The 21353-nt window shown below is 45.2% G+C and overlaps 1 protein-coding gene across 3 annotated transcripts in view; it reads left to right on the top strand.

Moving 5' to 3' along the window:
* Positions 1-269: 269 nt before the first annotated feature.
* The window catches only part of LOC120760722 (uncharacterized), a 32267-nt gene continuing 11183 nt past the window's right edge, over positions 270-21353 (top strand). For 2 of the 3 annotated variants that reach the window (XM_040081260.2, XM_040081258.2), the window contains exons 1-2: positions 5760-5824; positions 18822-19813. In XM_040081260.2, the coding sequence (XP_039937194.1) occupies positions 5807-5824; positions 18822-19813 (1010 nt within the window). In that variant the 5' untranslated portion in view covers positions 5760-5806. Of the gene's footprint in view, positions 487-5759; positions 5825-18821; positions 19814-21353 lie in introns of those variants that run through there. The other variant, XM_040081259.2, reaches the window with a different exon arrangement.

The raw sequence follows: 21353 nt of genomic DNA, 5'->3' as shown, positions 1-21353 counted from the left end.
CCATAGAATGGCTACTTCTAAATTAGCGTGTGTAAATTTCCCAGGGAGGCAGCGTGGTCCCTGTGGGCAGTGAGCAGTCAGAGCCCTGTCCCTGAGTTTCCCTCAGCCTTAGGCTAATCATGTTGTTATTTTTTGTAGGTGTCTGATAAAGGCTAAGAGGCAGCTTCATCTCACAAGCACTGCCTAGAGTAGCTGCCTAGTTTCACTTCTTTGGGATCCAAGCATTATCTCCTTCACTCAGGACATCAAACCCATGGAGCAGGTGAATGGGCCTAGACTTGACATGAGCTCAGTGCCAGGATGCATTCAACACAAGACTGCAGTTATGGGGGAAAAAACCCCCATGTTTTCTTTGACATCAGCCCTCCGACTTCATACTTATTATATGCACCCACTTGGACACCAACTGAAGATATTATCCATTTTTCCCATTGATTAAGTTGTCATCTGACACTGCAGGATGTGGTGTGAGTCAGTGGAGTACAGGTGAGTGCAAACCAGAAAGCTACATCAGAAACAAGGAGTGCCCCTTGCTCTCCCATCACCTTCGGAAAGGTTAAGTGGCTGCTGTACCCTGACTGCTGGTTTCTGTGCAGGTCCTGTGCTTTGGGCTCCCCAGGATGCCCGTGGGTATTCCTTTCCTGTCCATTGCTTCGTGCTCAGATGAAGCCGGGGTTCTTTTAGCTGCTTGGAAAGACCTGAGCCCTTTTCCTATTCCCCATTCCTCTGACCGTTCACTCCCCTGCCTGGGCTCCAGGGTCTGGCAGGGGACTGGAGCAGCGGCCGCAGTGCCAGCACCGCAGCCCCTCCATCTCCCACCGCCCGGCAGGAGAAACTTTTCCCGCAGGATCCTGCTCCCGCCGCTGCTGGCAGGGGTCGAGCTGCCTCCATCCCGGCGGTTCCCAAGCCCGCCGGGGGTACAGCACCCCGGGGAGGGAGGCTCGGACCAGGCTACCCCCGCTCCCCTCCAGCCCCCTCCGCTCCCGCGGCGCCTCGCCCGCTCCCCGCCGAGCTCCGCGCCGCAGGTGACCCCCCGGGGGAGGGCAGGGGCCGGGAGCGGCCGGGGGAGGGGGCGAGGGGCGGGGAGGCCGGGCTCGGGGGGTCGCTGTCAGCGGCGCCGCTCGGGGCACGGCTCGGCGCGGCAGCTCCGCCGGCGGTGCGCGGCGCGGCTCGGCTCGGCTCGGCTCGGCTCGGCGCGGCTCGGCTCGGCTCGGCTCGGCTCGGCGCGGCTCGGCTCGGCTCGGCTCGGCTCGGCTCGGCTCGGCTCGGCTCGGCTCGGCTCGGCGCGGCTCGGCTCGGCTCGGCTCGGCACGCCATGCTCCGCCGCGGCCCCGGCGCGGGGCTCGTCCTGGCGGCGGCCGCGGCGCTCTGCCTCGGCGGGGCGGGAGCCAAGGTAACCCCCGGCACCGGCGGCACCGGCCCCCGCCCGCACCGGGCAGGGCAGCGCGGCGGCGGCGAGCCCGGAGGGAGGGGGTGCCTCGGGAGCGAGGGGTGCAGCGGAGCTGTCGGCAGCCCGGGCTCGGGGCGCGCTGGTGCTCCCGGGACCAGGGATGCGCCGCGGACGCCGGGAGGAGGGATGCAGCGGGGCGGCTGCGGGTCCCTTCGGCCCCTGCCTCGCGGTGTTTGGGGTTTAGGGCTGGCCGGGGACTCGCCTCGGAGTGCGAAAGGCACGGCGAGACGTGATGCTCCGGGACTCCGGATCAACCCCTCCGCTTCGGTACAGCCGGACCCGAAATCCGGTGAAAGCCCGATGATTACGGATTCCCAGCAGAAATGAGAACACTTGCCCAGGCATCTCTGCCACGGGCACAGCCTGGTTTGGGGAGTCCAAAGCAAATAGCTCGTGCTGCTTTACAGTCCCCACGCTGGCTCTCCCCGCTCTTGTGCACCTCGGCTGTAGCAGGGAGAGCAGGTAAACTCTGCCAGGGACAGGTACAGCTCCCGGGACAGGGATCCGGGCGTAGCTGGGAGCAAGCGGGCACGGGGAGCTGAGCGAGGCTGAGCACGGGCGGCAGCCGAGCGTCGGTGGAAAGGCAGAGGAGGAAACACAGAGCACCCCACAACCAGGAGCAGCTGCAGAACAGTCGCTCTGAGCTTTGGGGAGGATGAGCAGTCCTGGTCCCGCTGAAGGGAGTGGGACTTTTCCTATGGACCCTGATAGAACCGAGGTTTAACACTTCTAGTAGAGATTCTCAATTCTACAGAACCCGAGTCACTAGAGTATAAGAAAATATAATTCCATACATTTATGTCTTGTTGCATATATATATGCATATATAAAGAAAAAAAGGTGCAGGGCTGCTTTCTCTGGTGGCAAACAGCATTATAATTTTGCCTGATAAAGTAATTCCCTGCCACAGCACACGAACACACAGCAATGACTGTGGTTGAAATGAAGATGTTTTATCTCACTTTGGTATCCTAGTGAAGATAGCTGCAGTGAGAACTTAATTAAGCCATGTTTCTGGCCCTGAAATACTAACTTTACCAAGATCTATTGAATTCTATGGTTGTGGGGCTTTGTATTTTGTTTCTCTTTCAAGTCAGGATTTCCTTGCAGAATGCAAGCTTACCCTCATCCAGTTGCATACCTCTCTTACTAAACTACATAACTTGCTTGCTTCCCTGAATTATTGCATCCTTCCTGTGCTGTTTCTCTTCTGCCTTTGCCTGTACAGTCATGAGGAACAAGTACTGGCTGTGTGCTGTGCATTTGAGGGTAAAAGGCAATGGTGGGACTCTGAATACATCAGCAAACTCTCTAATTTTTGCTAATTTTTCTCTAATGTTTCCTAGTCAACTCCTATTGTTCTCTAACTCTGAAATCAAGAGTGTTTGATTTCACACCAGGCAGTAACTAAAGTATTGACCAACAGCACTACAGAAAAGAAACTGCCTCCTTAATGAAGAAGCAGCAGTCTCCTCCCTGCTTTCCCCGACTTCATTCCTTGCTGTGTCAATTATTCGTTTGATCACTTTGTTTATAGGCTCTTAACATACTGGACAATTTCTTTCACAGAATGAAAAGCATTTTTTATTGCTTATCTTCCTAAATGTGACAGGGAACCCTGTGTCCAAACAGACCTGTGTGTACATCTCTTGCTCCCTGTTTTTATTATTTCTTGGAGTAAGTTGCACTTGCTCTTCACTCGTCAAGGACTGCACTGTGCTGCGTAGGCGTCACTATTTTTATCTTTTTTGGCTACACTGATAGTGTTGCTATGCTAGTAAAGAAATATACGTCCCACTCTAAGTTAGTGGTTCAAATGTAGTTCAATTTATCAGCTGAAAAAAGGTATTCAACGATTTATGAGAAATTACCTGTCTTCTGGCTTAGAGTTAACAATGTAAAAACATAGCAGAAACTCCCTTGGCAGGGGCCAAGTCTGCATGAGGTACAGGAAACGGAATTGTTCTTTTCATCCAGGAAGGTGGTCTCTGCCAGTAAGAGCTGAGAAAATTTGTGATGCTTCGAGGTAGCGTGGATGTTTGCAACATGTTTTGTGGCAAAGTAGAGCTATCTCTGGAATCCTTCACCGAGTACTACAGCAATTTAAAAATAGGAGTTAAAGCAAATGAAAGAAAATTTGAAGATAAGGTGCGTGATGTTTCCTCCTGCGTGTCTGTATCAAATGGAACAAGATGTGCAGATAAGCGGCTTGTTTATCCTGAAGGAAGAATGTAAGCCTGATGAAAGAGTAACACAGTCAAAATTATGTCTCTGTATGTCCATTAAATATTATCTGTTTAATCAAATCCCTGTGGAGGAGTTCTCTATGCCAGTGCCATCCTTCATCTGGTATTCTTCTGTTCACTTGCTGGCTTGAAGGAAAAAAAAAAATCAAGCCTTTCTTGTTCTGTTTTAAGAGAAGAAATCTTAGCAATCCTAGACCCTCTAGTGCAAGTCTTAGTCCTTTACCCAGCAGGAACTATGGCAAAATTCCTGCTGGTTAGAGAGGGGGCAGGATCCTTCCCAAGATCAGTGAAAGATTAAAAAAAATTCAACTACTAAAATATGCACCTCAATTAGCAAAGAATGTGGCCTGATTAGTAAAGTGTATGAAATTTCAGCTATTAAATTCTACAGCCCTGATCAACAAAGCACGCTGCACAGTTGGCAATGTATCCAGAATCTCAACTCCTACCAGACCAACCAAGCATGCAGCTGAATCAGTAAATTATGCAACTGGAGCAGCAAAATATGCACTTCTGATTGGGGCGGGAGGATAGGGAAGGTCTCAAATGTTTTAAATTGGCACACAAGAGGTCTGTCAGTGGTCAGCATCTGCCTTGAGAAAAGCAGAGGCAAAATATGTAACTTTTACTAGGTCTTTCTGGACCATTGCTGAACTGGAAAAGTATGTCCCTCAGACAGCTCAGTGTTTGTTAGCAGCAGTCCCATTCTTTAGCAGATGTGCTGCACATCTGGTTCCAATCCCAGCAGCTGCCAGGTGTGGGGGTTTTTTAGTAACACTTTAATGGGATTTTTAGGTCCAGGTAGCTTTTGCTTTATTCATCACTGTAAAGCTCTGGGTATGCACACCAGGCTGTATTTCTGTCTCAAGAGATGAAGCCAGTCAAGACAAATAAGGCACCTTCAAAGAACCTGAAAGTTTTGTTGGCAGTGAACTTAATATCTATTAATCTCTTCACTATTTGTGAAAGTACTTTGTGCTTGAGGAGCAGAGAAATGATAGGTCTCTCCTGTTTTCTTTGTATCTTGATTAATTGCCATAACTGCATCCTATTGTGTTTACAGTGTATTTTGGCAGATCAGATGTTTACTGTGCAGAGAGTTTGGATGTTTGGCCAATTTGGGGAGCAGCTATATTCATATATTCTGAAGCACTTTCTCTGTGTACGTGCTTTAAAAATCCAGTCACAGTAGCTGGTTCTGAACTTCAGGAGCTGTTTTTTCTTTAAAATATTATTTTTGCTTTATACAGACAACCTGCAGGTTGTACTATCTTAATAAAAATGCAGTTTCAGGGTTTCTATAAATCACCTTTTTTTTTTTTTTTTTTTTTTAAATGTCTGGAAGTAAACTGTACTAAACTGCCTGGGCTCAATAAAGACATGAGAATTGCTTTGTTTTATTGCACTGTTCACTTTAGTACCCAGGAGCCTGAAACATTATTTGAGTCGAAAAATTATCTGGACTTTTTTTGTTGTTGTTTCGGTTCATTTTTTTCTGGTTTTGGTTTTGTTTTTTTGTTTTTGTTGTTTTGTTGGTGTTTTTAATCCACTAAATTTGATTCATAAAATTGGCTTGCATTGAACTTCTTATTTACCAAATTCCTGCCTCATTTCCAAGTCAGCTCAATGAATGATCCTATTTAGTTCTTTTTCCTGTTTAAAATATTTCCTACTGAGTCCAGAGCAGTGCCCTTAAAACATAATTGATTTGGGTCATTGAACCCTTATTTTTCATGCATGTTAGTTTACATCCCGCCACTGACTGGTATTTAAATTAGAAAATTGCAGGCGGATTTCTTCTAGAGGTTAAAGTTCATGTGGAGTCTCTGGCAAAATAAGATCCTGGAGTACATATCCCTGGGACTGGGCAATGATTTGTAACTCTTTTTTAATTCTGTCTGGCCGGAGTGTTATAAATCTGGCGCTCCCTTGTTAGCTTCACGCTAAGCAGCAATAATGTCCACAGTGTTTTAGTCCTGATAATTCTAATTACGGAAGCACTGAGGAAGCTGAAAGCTGAGAAGATGGACAAGGCTCAGGTCCTGCACAGCACAGGGGATTCTCTCTTTGTAGAGCTGAACCATGATTCTCTCCTTCACCAAGGCCAGCAATGGAAGAAGCAGCCAAGGTAAGAGGAACAAGCCAGTGGCAGATTTCTGGAATTATGTGGGTAATCTTTGTGCACAAGGAGCTAAAGGACTGTAGTGCTGTAGAGATACCAACCATCCTTGGGGTGAAAAAGCTGAAATAAATTTTTTTCTTTACTATCTAAGAGGCTGGGGCAAACAGTCCTGTTGCATTGGTTTGCAAAGACCCAGCAAACAAACTTTCCTGTGGTAACCAAAAATTCTCTCCTCTGCTTCTTTGTGTGACAGAGCAGGAATGGTGGTAAAATATTCATGTCTCTTTCTTCCTGCCCCCATTTCTTCTTAAAAAACAACAACAAAAAAATGAACTCATGGCATATTTTGTACCAGACAGCAGCTAGCCAGCAGTAGTGTAGCTAGAGCAGGTCTGGTAAAGCAGTTCTTCCCATTACACACTGTTCTTAGCATGCACTGACATCCCAGATCTATAAATGATAAATATTCAGCCTGGTGCTTAGATACTTGCTTGAGTATGGGAAGTACTAAATAGAAAATTCATTCTCTTGTATAAATTCATGGCAGGAGAAGGGTGGAGTAGGGACAGGGCACTGTAGAGACTTGTATTAATATGTGCAACAATTTTCCAGCATTAGGGAGAAGCCTGACTGTCAGCCTTGGCTTTCAAACTCAATGTAAGGACATTATCATTCCTCTTACAAGCTCTCAGCAGCAAATGGCCCCGTGGTTCATTTTGAATATCCTTGCTCACCTCATTGCCAGTGGAAAGGAGGTTCCAATTTTGAGAGGAGCAAAGGCTAATTTGCCTGTATTTCCTCTCTCGAGTTCTTGGAGCCCTACTGGAGCTCACAGAAGTCATCTGAGACTTCAGGAGGATTTAAATCAGGCCATAAGTACTGCTGGCTTGGATTAGCAATGATGTGCATTGAGGACAACATCTGTATTTGGGTTTGGGTGGAGCCCTTTCATGGTAGAAGAGTTGGTAATACTTTTAGAGTACCTTTCATCAGAGGATTTCAGAGTTTCACAAATATCTAATTACAGAAACTATTAAACTATGTGAAATCCTTGGTCCTGGGGGAGTACAGGCAGTACCATTATGCTTCAATAGAAAGCAGGGGTGGGTGGTGTTCAAAGTGGCAAAACAAAAGTGAATTTTTCACTTGCAAGCCATAACCTGCTACACTATCTCATTTTCATCCTGTGTTTTGCTCCACTCATTTCTTTATATTAGCAGCCAGGTTTCAACACCAAATGAGCTAAACAAAATGGGCTGCCACAAGCCTCCATTCAGAACTACTGTCAGCTCTTGGGAAGGGATTTCAGAAGTTCATTGATCTTTTACCGATCTGTTTTTGTAGTATTTGTATTTCTTTATTCTGTTCAGGTGTAGCAGGACTTGGCTAGGGTCAGGCTAAGGAGGCCAATAATGACCGAAGCTCTGGGATGACATGCCTCTGAAAGTCCAGCCTGATCCAAATCCCAGAAAGTTGGTCACTTGGCCTTTCCAAGGACAGTGTGCCTGCTCTGTTCTGTACTTAATTTGAGATTAGCTGTGGGAGATCTAATCCATTTATTCCACTTAAATTCAGCCCTCTCCTGGTCTTGGTTAGTAAACATTCCACTGTTTTGAGAGACTGAGTTTTTATTAAAGGGATTTTTTGACTGAAAACGTGCAGCATTTACTCAAAGCCCGGGCTGCCCCTGCCCTTGACTCCCTTCTGTGCTCCAGATCTGCATGGGTGGGCACTTCAGGTAAATCCGAGACCTCACTATTTGAATACAAGGGCCCCAAGGAGTTGCTCATCAAGACTGACTTTAAATGCAAGCTTAGCAGGCTGAACACTCGGATTTGCCTCTAAAATCAACAGTAACTTATTCCAGGTTTCCTAGTTGAAACTTGAATGGAGGAGAAGAAAGAATGTCTGCAAAGCAGATTTGTTTAGGAAAACAAGCTGCTCACTGGTTGGGACCCTGTAACAACAAACTCAGGCTTAGTTTTTCCTCTGTCTGCAGTATCTGTGATACTTTTTTCAGCTTTCTCCCAATCCTCCCTGCTGTGCCCTCATGGTCTCTCCTTATGTGTAAGCAATAAAACAAAATTTACAAGCATCCTGCTCTCTGAAATCCTGGCAAAGACAGAGTCTTGGAAATTTCCCTTTCCAGAGTGCACATGAGGAGACTAATCCTGGGAGAGCAAGGTGGAGAGAAGTGCTGCTGTTCGTATACCATCCAAAACTAAGGATGAGACTCGGACCGCGGCAGACCCCTGGGTGCTCCAGCTGCAGAAATGGCCCATGTGGAAGCCCAGCTAAAAAGATTGTGTGAAAAGGAGAGGGTTTTTCTTTGCTTGCATTTTAAATTTCACTACCCATGTCTTCTGCATAAGCCCTCCCACCTGCTAGTGACATTTAGTGACACAGCAGCCTGGTTCCCCAAATGTTGGGATAACAGCTCTGCAGCAAGGTAGTGGTGACACAGAATGTTTGCAGCTTTTGCACTCACACATGGAACGTTTCCTTCTCCATATGTTTAGGAGGCTTCCAGCACGTGAAACATCTGAAATGTCTGAATGAAACAATAGGGTCACATAGCTGGAAGTCCAAGCACAGGCAGCTCTTCTTTTGCCAGGCCAGTTTACGCATATGTGTGCGTTTTGTTGGCTTTTAAAAATCCAAGTTAATTTCCTAGGAAGTGCCCAGCAAATTTTGCACGGGATTGCCTTTCAATTCTCCTTTGGCCTGTTTCTTGTCCTTTCAAAATGAAACAAAGAAGTCTTGGGCACCTAAGGTGCATATGGATTTCATTATTTAAATCTCCCCCATGTATTTGGGAGGTCATATATACGAAGTTAATTTGGGGACATTAGTTTTACAAATTCCTATGGATATACATAACTTGTTCAATGGACATTTATACTGAACTCCAGAAGTAAACTTTTACTGCAGGACTATAGCTTTTGTTTTGTTATATGTTCCGTCTGGTTACCAAGCAGTAGAAAACAATTTGACCATGTTTTCTACTCTTTAATTTGAGCTGCTTTAAACTGCTCAATTTATAGAAAATTAAAACCAGGTTGGTCTTCTGGAAATTGCTCCATCAACCCTGTCCGTTCCCACCACCCCTATCACTTACTGTTAATTTTTCTATGGTGTGTTGTGTACACTTTGTTAATGAGAACTTGCTCCAGTAGAGAATAGACCTATGTGACCTATTAAAGCCCTGAAGCAAATGGCCATGGCATCTTGAACTCTTCATTACACTGCCTTACTTTTATTTACCATGGTCCCATCATATTCAGGATTATTTGCCTGAGGAGACACTCTAAATGATGCCTTTGTTTCTCTTTCTAAGGCTTTACATTTTTTTGTATGTTTGAATGAGGGTATTTTCTGAAAAAGGAGCCCAACAAACTAGAACACGGATAGCAGCTTTGTATAGAGGAAGGATCTTATTTGATAGGGCATCTTGCATCTTTGTTGGAGAATCTCTATTTTTCTGCTAGTGTCCAGTCACAAGAGTTCACTTTGTTTTTTCCTGCCTGCAGGGATTAGTCTGAAAGGTCCACAAGAAAAGGCTGGGAATTCCAGCACTCCCTGGTGGATGTTATGTTAGATGCGTTGTGTGCTTCCTTGGGCATAAAAGCTGATGTTGTGGTGAAAGGGGAAAGCCAGTGTTCAGACTGCTCTCATAGGGGCATGGATCACATTTGTTGCATGAGCATAACACAACAAATTTATGAGACAATTATGAGAGGTTTCTGCTTAAAATAGTTCTGTTTTATGGGTGTAATGGTTTTAGTCCCCAAAGGAACACTGCCTAGTCAAGTGGGCCTTTCTAAGCACTGAATTTGCATATTTTAAATAGATTTTTCAAATCATTTAATAGAAAAACAATCTGGCTTTTATCCCTTTCAGACTGAAATGAGAAGAAGGAAATTAATATTGTAATATTGACTGCAGTGGGGCTGCAGTCAAGACAGAGAAGGGTTCAGAATAAGGCCTGGCACTTAGTTTCTAGTAAAAGCACCTGGATGTAAATGAAATTAAAGAAAAAATGTCCTGTGCCTTGGCCTAGGTCTCTTCCAGAGCATTTCTATCTGTATTTCACACTCTACCAACATTTTATCCACTTCATAAGCATGTCTGCACCTTGATGTGCAACAGCTATTGAGTAATGAGTGAATGCTAGGATTATTCCTGTAATGATAACTTCAATCTGGGAATCTGACAGGTAGCAAATGTTCCCGTGAGCTGCCAAGCCCAGAGGAAAACTATTCATCACAAGCATTTCCAGCTCCAAAAATATAGATCACAGCTGTAACTTGTAAGGGATCTTGTAGGTGAATCCAACTCCATCCTAATTAGAGAATTGAAAGGGGAGAGAACTAAAACTTCTGCCTATTTGCGATGTGGTGGAAAAGAACAAGAATTCTTTTCAGTGTTCTGAGACTTCACCTCTGAGCCCTTATGTGGCTGAGTGAGGAATGAGCCTCCTGCAGCCCCACCTTTGCTGAGAGGGGACATATTCTTCCAGAGGACTGTTGAGACCACCTTTAACTATTGCTCTGAATTTCCCTTTGTAGGAAACAACTCTGGCTTCTGCTTGCAGAGGGAAATGAGCCAAATTAGCCAGCAAAGTCTTGCACCCAGAGCTGGGTGTTCTGCATCTTATATAGGAATCTTGCAGCAGGTACTCAAAAAGGTCTGTGGCTGCTGCAGAAAAATCTGCCCACTGCTCATAACGATGGTGTAGGTTGGCACCTCTGGCCTAATGAGGATGAACTGGTTTTCCTTCTCACCAGAACCTCCCGAAAGCAGCAGAGCTTTCGGCTGCCTTTGCTCCGCGTGCTCCGAAGGCAAGCACGAAACGTCGATGTATGCTCAGGCCGCATATACTGCTGCTCATGCTATGGAAAGCTGGGCTGTTCCATGGGTGATTGTTCGGAAAACAGCCCCCGCTTGTGTCCCCGGGAACAAGCTTTTTTTTGTTGTTTGGGAACGAGCATCTCTGGAGTTAAATGAGGAGGGCTGTTGTTCTCCACGGAGGCTGGAGTGCTTCGCTGTGCCTGGTGGTTGTCGGAGTGCCCGTGTTTGTTTTTTTGCGATTTTCCTTTTCCCCACCTCCTGTTCCGAGCGAGGATCAAGGAGGAGGGATGGTGACCTCATGGTGCAGTTATGCAATCTGCCGGAGCCAGGTATCAAAACACACTGCAGCTGTGGAGCTGGGACCTCGCTGTGGCTGGGGGCCCTGGCCTCCTGGCTCTAATGAGATCACTGACCTTCTCCTGCCACTTCTTCTGCAGCTGCTTTGATTCCCAGGGATTTGTTGTGGCCATGCCTGCCTAACGGTTTGGAAAGCTGCCGCAGGGAATGCTGCGTCCAAAGGCAGGCTCTGGGAGCTGGCCCTGGAGACCTAGAGCAGGTGAGGGTGCCCTGAGCCCTGCCAGCCTCTTTCCATCCCAGCAGAGCTTATCTGCCTCCATCCAAGGGTGTGCAAACATGCCCACCCTCCCTGATCATTCTTTTTTTCATAGCAAGTGAGGAGAAGGTTGCCTGTTCTCCGGTGAAATAAAGCAGCGCCTTCCCAGCAATCTTGTGATGTTTGGGCTGCAGCAGAGTCACATATGGGAAGAATAAGAGAGAATAGCATGTCTGCAGTCTGAGGCTTATTTGGGCCTCCAAGTCCTCAAGTCTTATTCAGACTTTGAATTCTTTGCTCTAATTGCTGAACTGCATTCCTGCTTCCCTCCCCTACTCTTCTATCAGTATTTCTGTTTCCCTTGTCTCCTGCAGTAAGAGGCTTTCACAGCCTTCGCTTCCTACTGCATATTTGTTCTCTTCAAATGTCCTGCAAAGTATTAAAAACAATAGAAAACGTAGAGATAAATGTAAAAACAGGGCCCTGTGAAGCTGTCTGATATGTGCCAAGAAGGAATACAAGACAAGTCAGTCTCCTGAAAGTGGAAATGCCACATCCATAATCAATTTCATGTGGTGGAACTGCTGCTGCCCACCACTAAAATAACAGAGCATCTGTTAAAAAATGTGGCTTCGGTTTTGCTTAAACCCAGCAGGTTGCACTCACTTCAAGAAGTATTAGGCCCTTGTTTAAAAACATGAGTGCAACTGCTCTGGTGCCATAAATGCATTAAAGGCAAATGGATGCTCAGCCCAGCTTGTGTCCTACACTGAACCCCGTTCAGAGCTTGTTGGAGTGAATTGGCTCAGGGAGTAAGGAGAGCATACATGTGTGCAGAGGGTGGGTTTGTGTTGGGACAGGGAGATTGGGAAGGCAGGGGTGACCCCTCGGCAAGCAGGGTACTCTCAAAATTGATGGGAGCTCCTTTGGAGATCAAACTGAAAAAATAGTTACAAACAAAGACTAAAAAAAAAGACGGGAAGCTGATAACTAAGCAAAGCATCAGCAAATTTTGTTGTGCTCTGTTAATCCCAGGTCTGATTTGCTTCTGCTAACTCTGCTACTTTCAGTGATCCAGACTTGAAGAGTTGCCCTAATGTGGGATGAGAGTCTCCTTTTGCTGTTGCCTCATGCGTCAAACAGCAAAGGCAGTTTGGCAGAGAGGGAAGTGGCCATTCCAAGGCATTTCTAGGAATTCTTGTACTGCCAGGTGGTAAAAATAGGTTAGATGTGCTGCAGCTGTATCTAGTTCACTTTAATGGAAGGAAATAAAACTTGCATGCAAAGATCAGCTGAAAATGCAAAATGAAATAGAGCACTAATTTTCCAAAGTCTCTGATTAACTTTGTCCTCTGCTTGGAAAAAGTCCTACCAGCTTTGGTCTCTAGATCAGTCAGCTTGTGAAGGAAATGTGGTCGCTTCTTAAACCAACAGACTGGAGTTTTCTATCTTACACTTGGGATAGGCTTTCCTCAGATCCTGTATTTGATGAACATCCAAAAAGCTCCAACTTCCCTAGCTTGGAAATACTGTGAGAGGAGAGCTTGGGGCTTTTGCTGGGAACCACAAGAATCGTATTTCTGGTAGCTTTGCAGTGAGTTCCAGCCATGTCAGCAAGTAAAGGCTTGTCTTTATTTTGTTTTTACCTTGTAAGCTGGGATTGTGGAATGACAACTTTCCCTCTTTCCTTCTTATTTCCTTTTTAAAACCCCAAGTTTAGCATTTTCTTTCTGCTCTGGCTGAATTTCATCCCAGGTAGCTGGCTCTGTTCAAATGTCCTCAGGAGTCCGGGTGATCTTTAACTTGGAATGAACTTCCCGTGTTTGGAGGGGAGAAGGGGGAAGTGGCTAGGATGGCATACCTCCCCCTCCGTGTTTGGAGCAAAGATTTTGGTGTAGCCAGAGTTTTAAAGAGGTCCCTTGGGCAGAATAAATGTGAAGGAGCTGGTGAAAGAGCCTTGAAGCGTATCCAGCTCTTTGAAAGAAACACACGTGTGTGTGCATGTGTGCACATAAGATGGTTTTAATTTTGGAGGGGTGAGTGATCCCAAATAAAGCTTGCTGGATTTTCATCCCACTGATGCTATGTTGAGCTCAGATGGCTAAATTTGATCATCCATGCTGAACAATCTTGGATTCTAAGACTGCATCCATCTCTGTGCAGAAACTATTGCTTACCCCTGTGGCTTCTGTTGAATCAGCTGTAGGCTGACAAGATAAGGCTACTGTGAAATGCCCATAGGCTGTCCTGTTCTGGCCCTAGGCAGCTGCAGTGGATTTTGATTTTTAAATTATGTAAAAAAATCTACCTGTAGAGGAGTTCTTTATTTTCTGCTCTTAGAAGGGTTTAAATAGTAGGGCTATTTTACAGGAAAGGACAAAGCGTAAAATAACCCTCTGATTCAAACCATGGGATCGTAACCAAGTATTCTCACTTCAGAATGATTTTTTAAAGGGCCTGAGGTTGGCACGAAAAGCTTCTGTTCTCACCTCCACTAATTACTCCAGTATTAGTTTTTTTTCCTGTACAGTCTTCAAGCAAAGACCAAAAAGCCCTCTTACTTGGATAAGGAGTTAATAGGCAACTGTGCTTGAAAATACTAATAAATGCAGCACTTCTTAGATGTTCAGTCAGTTTGAGATATAGTGGATTATTCCTATGCTTGTTTCTAAAAAGGTGTAGAAGTGACATTTTTAAATCTGCCTGAAACTCAAAATACATGTGAGAAATGCACAGAAGCTGAGATGTTCATAAAGCATTAATGAGGGCAAAGTGGGTTATGAACTTTGCACATAATTTCCTTGCCAGCCTGCAGCTGGGTATCTCTATTAGGTGTGTGCCTTGGCCCCTGAGGATGTCATGGAAATGCAGTGGCTCAGTTGTTTGTCTCCAGTTTCCTCTGCTGAGCTTTCACTATGACTCTGGGTACACACCACAAGAACTTGCTATTTCTTGGGTATTTTATAAAAGAAAACAAGCTGCACTGGACAAGTCCCAAGCCAGAGAATTTGAGATCATGCTCACAGAGGAATATCAAACATCAAGACAGGATGTCCTCCTTCCCCTTCTTTGAAATAAATACACTTTAAAAATAAACAGTCTTTGGGATGCAAGTGGGATGATGTCCTCTAGGATGTTGCAACCAGCAGCTTCTCATAACCAGCGTTAACATGAATGAAGAAAAAGAAGCAAGATCTAAGAACACAAATGGGCTGAGGATTTCCCTGCCCAGGGCCTTGCATCACTTTGTTTCCACTTCTCTTCAGCAGGGCTTGTGTCTTTACAAGCTGAGCCACATGGCCATGTCACCTTCACTGAAGAGGCTGTGGGCCAGCTAGAGGCTGCCACAACTTGCCATTCGTGGCTTCTTGCAGGTTTTGAGCATGGGGTTGCTCTGAGCTGCTGCAAGAACTTGTCCTGTTCTGGCAAAGTGAGGAGCTTGCTTCTGAGTGTGCCTCTGGTCCAGCTCTAGCCTGGTGCCGCCTTTGGGAGTAATTGTGACTAAAGGGTGATAATTATGTTATTAAATTAAATTAATCTTGTAGAGAGTGGGATTCCCTTAGAATGTGTTGATTCCCTGACAGTGTTCTTACAGGAAGAATGCAGAGGCTCCAGGCCTACATTTGTGGGCGTTGTGTGAGTGGAGAGCAGAATTAAGAGTTACATTACTCAGATGATGATAACTACTCTTCCCAGTGCATATCCTTCGGTGGGCCTTATGGTAAAATCCCATCTGGCCAAAACAATATTTTGCTTCTTTTTATGCATGGGAATTCTGCTTTTCATCAGTGCCTCCTGCTTCTCAAGAGCTCTTTGATGTACAGAATCCAGTTTGAAGCAATGACACACCGGCTGTGTGCTGCACCCCTGTATAATACAGCAAGGGCTTCTCTTTCTTTGGGAGCTGGTGCTCCCCAGGAAGCAGCTGCTGGTGAGATTCCTGAACAATGTCCTGCAGTCACATCTGGGCCACATCTGTTCCAACCCAGCACAGCTTTATGTGTAATAAAAACTCCCTACAACTGCATCACACGTGGGTTTGCTGCAGTGGTGCTCCTCAGAGGGCAGCAGAGCATCCTCGGCACCATCAGGGCACCGCTTCCACAATCACCTTTGAGGGACAAGCACAAGGTGCTCCTTGTACTCCTTAGTACTGTGTTTACTGGTGCAGAGGCCTTATAATAACTCCTTACACATGTGTATCTTAAATAGCTCAAAGCTGATGTCAATATTAACTTCTCTGTCCAAACACCAGCACAGGAGGAGGTAAGTACATGACAATGGGGCATTTTTTAGCAATGGCACAAGATTGAAGCTTTTGAGTGGGCTGTGTAGTGTGAAAGGGGGAAGTGCAGCATCTTGGCATGTTCTGAAATAGCCAGCCATTGTGTCTGTGGGCAAGCAGCAATAGCTGAGATTTGAGTTACGTCTAAACATGCCAAATGCAGTTCCCCAGTTACCCTAATACAGAAAGCAGATAGGATTTGTCTGACCACGATGGACTCGAGGTTCAGTTCCACACAACTGTTGGAAACATTTGGAACTTCTGGCCAGAGAGGAAAGTACTGAAAAGCAGACAAACAGGACTGGTAATCTGGTTCTCCCTGCTCATAATTCACCTAATTCATAATTGGTGTGTGCATATATCAAGTGTTGTTTTTAAAAAGACAACAACCTATCATTTGGAGAGATTAAAAATGTGCCAATTTTTTTTTTTTTTTTTTTTTTTTTTTCATGCATCTGTCAAAAGCCCACAAGTCAATAGCTTTCTGCAGAAGGGAACATCTGTGTCTAATTGGCAAAACTCAGGGTTCATAATGGGTGATTCAAATGAACAAAACCAGTTTGTCATTCATTCAGTTGGGGATTATAAAGTAATCAGAAATCCTTCCCCCTCCCCTTCCCTCAGATCTGTCTTGCATTTCCTGTCCCTTGTGGGTTTTTTTTTCCCCGATTTCAGAGCAAGTCTTGAATCTTTTTGGTCTCACAAGCCATAATAAATGAACAATTCCCCCACCGCCACGACCTTTCCGCCATATTTCTGGAATTCACACTTTGCTCTTCCCCCTCTGCCCAGGTCTGGGGGTGCAGAGCAGCTCTTGGGGTTTTTATTGTAGCCAGCTGGTGGCTCAGGAGGCGCCTTGCATCTGAGACTCCTTGGACATACACAGAATGTGCAAGATATTCCTCCTCAAATGATGACAGTTTGACAGATCCGAGTGAAAGTGAAGGCAGGAAGGGGAGATTATCCTGGGAGCAGGGGCGAGGGCTTTGGGGGGGATGCGCTTCCCCATTCAGCACTCGGGTGATGAATCCCACAGGACGTGATCTGGTGCCTGCAGCTCTCGGGTTTAACAGAGTCTCCTGGTAGTAGAGGAGGGGCTGTGAACGCCTCCAAGCGCCTTCTCAGTGTCTGAAAAAAGGCAACTGGATCGGTTCACATATTCCTCAAAGCAAAATCTCAACCCTCAATCACTGCTAATTTAAGGAGGCTTGATCCAATCTGTGATCCTCCCACATCCAGGAGTGCCACCCTGCGAGAGCAGCAGCTCTGGTGCACATTCTGCCTCCTAAAGTGGGCACAAATTTTAGTGCAAAAGTTGGGTGGTGTTTACTGTTTCTTGCTATGCAAATATCCTTGTGTTTAAAAGTGACCTCAGAAGGTTAGCGTGGAAGAAAGGCAAGACTGCACCAGTATGCTGGGATGAGGGGAAGGAATACAAGAGAAATAGGAGAAAATCCCTCTATTCTTCTTCCAAGTATGAGGCATCCTCTCCCCGAGAAAAGAGGAGCTTATTCACTGGAAACTAGCAAGTTTTCAATAAAATCCAAGTGTAATAAATGTATCTATAATTCTGATGTGAATTAGCAAAAGGGTCTAGCTGTTAGGACCTGTAGCCTCTTAAACTGACAAAAATTTTTCCTATTTCCTCTGATTTTTCCCACAAATTAACTAATCCAGACTGAACCCCAGCATTTTACCTCCTGGAGAAAAGATCAGTAAATTTCTGTTAATATGTTTTGGTTTTACATGTGGGACTCCTATGGCATTAGACACAGAATATGTGTGGCAATGAATGTGGTCTCTTTTCCATTTGAGGCTTCCAGCCATAGTCCAGCCCAGGTGCCTTAAATGAGTAACCTGTAGTTTATTCCACTATAATTAACATAAGCTTTGATTTAGATGACACTTTTACAAGTCAAATATTGGATTCCAAGTTGAATACAGAACACAGTTTCCACCCACGTTACTGTTTTGGTCCTTTTCTGTGGCCATCCTGCATCCACCCTGAAATCCCCCAGAATATGAGCAGCACCTGCTGGAAAACAAAGGTTGTGCCCCACAGGACAGGTCTGGCTTTTTGTTTCTATTTAGGAGCTTTTAACATTTGGCGTTGCATTTTTTTTTCTTTCCATTTCAATATGAGCCAAGGGGAGGGACCAAGAGAAAAAAAATCTGGAGTATTTTGATCTTTGTGGCTTTATATGGACTTCATAAGCTTCGTTTGTTCTACTGCCAAGTTCCTTTGTGTTTAAATAGATAACAGACCAAGATGACTAATCATTTCCAATAAAAAACCACACCAAACCCAAAGCATTCTCTTTCTTTTCCAATTAATGTTTCTAAACCCATGCTCCTAGACAGGGCTTGTGACCTAAGCACTTCTGTTTTGTTGTTTTGGTTTTTTTTTTTTCTTTTCTTTTCAAAAACCATTGCCTAAGGCGCAGACTGGGCTCTGTGCTCTGCAAATTTATGAAAGAATCTTGAAAAAAGGCTCTGAGCGTGCCTTTGGGAGAAGGTAGTTGTAAATATGATGTGCAAAATGCACCTTTAGAAAAGCACAGAACGGTGGTTAGTGCCACCGTTTATGGACTTCCTTCCTCCTTGGAGGCTATTTGTGGAGAAGGAAGAAATAGCAGATTCACATGGAACCGTCGCTGTGTTATGTAAAATGCATGTTGGTTGCTGGTTTACTGGTGAGAGCTGGTATCTGCTGTCACTATTTTGAGAGGCTTTGCACTTGGAAAAGAGACAATTTGCCCAATCAAAAGCAGCTACATCTTATTGAAGTAAATAAGGCTGAATGTCCTTGAAACAGAAGATGAGTTGGTTGGATGAATCATGGGTGATCATCAATGCAAAGGTTCTTTTTTTATATGAAAATGTTTTTGTAATGGAAATAACAGAGTTTTAAATGCTGTGACACTTTTTTTTTAGCTTCTTAAGATTTTTTCACACACAACCAACTGTTTAGGGCAACACATTTGTGTGGTCAAAAAGTTGTATGTTTGCCAACAGCACAAATTATCAGTAGTAGGAAGTGAGAATTATGTGAATTACTTATGTGGGTTGTATTTCTCTTGGAGGTTGACTATCCAATATACACTTCCAATATCTCTAAGAGTGGCTTTCCATATTGGATTGATGCTCCAGAAAAGCAGGAGCTAAGACTTGCACAAGCCCAATGAATTTCCCTGTCTTGAGGCTATCTTAAACCAGTTTCAGAAGGGAAGGAGCCAGAACTTCCATTGGTCTGGCAGACTGCATCCTGGGTGTAATCTATGGCAAGATGTAAGACTCCTTGTTTTATTTCCCAGGTGTATTACTCCTGTGGTGCCGTGGTGGGATCAATGGAAAGAGGCCTGATTTTGTCACCCGGTTTTCCAAACAACTACTACCCAGGGACACACTGCGTCTGGCAGTTTTTCATTCCCATGAGAACCCATCTCATCTTGGAAATATTTGACTTTGACATTTTTGAGAGCTCTAGTGAAACTCCAAGCCCCTGGGATGGCTTTTCAGCCCCTGCTACAACAGAAAAAAAGGACATGCCTTCTCTTGAGGAAAACCTGGACTTTGCTGTCCACACCACAAACCCCTCTCTCCGGACCTCCACATCAAAGGTGGCTCAGAATCTGAGCAGCATTGGAGAACAGTCAAAGGACCTTGCTGGGCACCTGGATGAACTTCCAACCATCTCAAAAAAAGATGAAGCCAAACAAGCATCTGAAGAAAACCAGTGGAAGCAGATGAAGGAACCCAAAGTGATTACCAAGGCTCAGCCAGCGGAGCTGCCGTTCCCTGCGGATGGTCGTGCCTCAATGCAGAGGCAAAATACCAGTGGCCTGGAAGCAGGAGAGGATTTGGAAGGGAAGATCTTGCTTGCCCACCTAGCTGCTAGTGAGAGAGATGAAGTCACAGTAGAGAGCGGGACTCTTCCCTCAACAGCACTGCCCATGGAAATCTCCTCCAGCCCTCAGTCAGCAGTGGATATCTGTCCCCATGATGTATTATATGTTTCTGATCTTATCACGTTTTCCTCTCGCTTCTGCGGCCCAAATTCCCCTGTAAACAAGACCATGGTCTTTGGTTCCTCTCTGGAAATGGTTGAGGTTATCATGGAGCTGATCACCACCACGGACCGGGGCCGAGGCTTTGCGATGCTGTTCGAGTACAGGAACATCACTGACCCCAACGCTGTGGATGCTGTGAGGCAGGAGAGGAAGGAAAACATGATGATGCTGGCAATTGTAACAGGGATCGTTGTCTTTGCTCTTGCTTTGCTCTCTGCCCTCTGCGTAGCTTGCAGGTAAGGTGATGCACACCAGACCCCTGGAAGCATGTGCTATTATCCATAGGGAAAAGACCAGAAAAGAGTTACATTTCCAGAAAAGAGTTATGCTTCCTTTGCTCTGCTAACCCCTGATGTGCTCCAAATGTGGTAAAGTGGGTACAGGGGAAGTCAACTCCACTCACTGCTCCTGCCTTAGGCTCTTCAGTTTTCTTTCTTACTTCTACAGCTCCTGTATCTCAGATTTATTTTCTTCTTCCTGCAGAAATACCTGAACAACCAGGACTTTCCCAGGTATTTTTTGTTTCAATGGCAGTCTTGCCTTTGTACCTCAGCTTTTGGCTGATGGACAAAACCAGCGCAGAAAGATCATCCTTCCCTGAGTCTCCTGAGCAGGCCAAGCTGACAGTCACTACATCTTTTCACAGAGATCCCACAGTTTGGCTCTAACTAGCCATCACTGGCACTCTGCAGAAAAGCAAATAATAACCAAAGTATTACCACATAGAATTAAGATTTAAAAATATATTCCCCTCTGTAGCTTATTTTATCCAAGAGACTGCAGACATTTTAAATCCAGTGCATTCAGTGTGTTAAGAAGTCATCTGCACATCCCATTGATGCTGGGGAAGAGCCCAGAGCCGTGCTCCAGTACCTCTCATTGTTCCCAAATGCAATCCAAAACGATCCAGTCAGGTGAGCTGATGGTCAGGCTGGGTTGTGGATTTCCAGGCCATGATGTTAACTAGTTAAGTGGCTAAAACCAGACAGTTACACAAGCATGCTTCCCCAGTCAATTGCTTTTCTTTTATATATTTCTTTTCTCTAAATCTATCCAAGGAACACTTCTCCGCCCCCCAGCATATGTTTGCATTTTTCTAACTTCCTAGTGAAAACATTTCTGTAGAAACAGTGATTTATTTCTCTCCCTTCCAACAAATTCCAAACAGAGCCCATGCTCCCCAGGTTTTTGTCAAAATAAGCACCGTTTTTCAAATGTTTTGACTTCAATGAAAACATCAGGTAAACTGAAGCAAACAGTGCCCCTTGCAGGGCTCCGCTCTGCTGGCTGGGTGTTGGCAGGAGCGTTCATTTCCCAGGGCCATCAGGAGCCTGCTCAGATTTCTCCCTTCCCGCATCCCCTGCCCCACCCAGCGTGCATCCTCCAGCCCCAGAGGTCTCGGGATTGCCCAGACACCCCTCGCCACTGGGGCTGCTTTGACAGAGCAACTTGGTTTTCCCTGTCCTTATGGAGGCTGCGTTTTAGCTCTGGCTGAATAAACACCAAACACAGGCCAATCACACCAGAGAACACAGGCACAGTGGTGCAGCTTAAATGTCATCTCTGTTGCTGTATGTATAGAAATTCCTGCCTTCAGGGTCTGGGCTTTTTGTAGCCGTAAGAGTTAAACTTGCATGTGCTACATTTAACAACCTTTTTTGTTTTTAAAGAGCTAGCAGAACACTAATTTAGACCACAGTTTTTTGCTAGCTCTAAAGGAAAAATTCTGGTAGAAAATACTTTATTTTTATACCCATGCCAATCTTCAAAAGAGAC

This window comes from Hirundo rustica, chromosome 17 (genome assembly GCF_015227805.2).
Source record: "Hirundo rustica isolate bHirRus1 chromosome 17, bHirRus1.pri.v3, whole genome shotgun sequence".
Taxonomy (NCBI): domain Eukaryota; kingdom Metazoa; phylum Chordata; class Aves; order Passeriformes; family Hirundinidae; genus Hirundo; species Hirundo rustica.
This window is presented reverse-complemented; position numbering and strand designations above follow the sequence as displayed.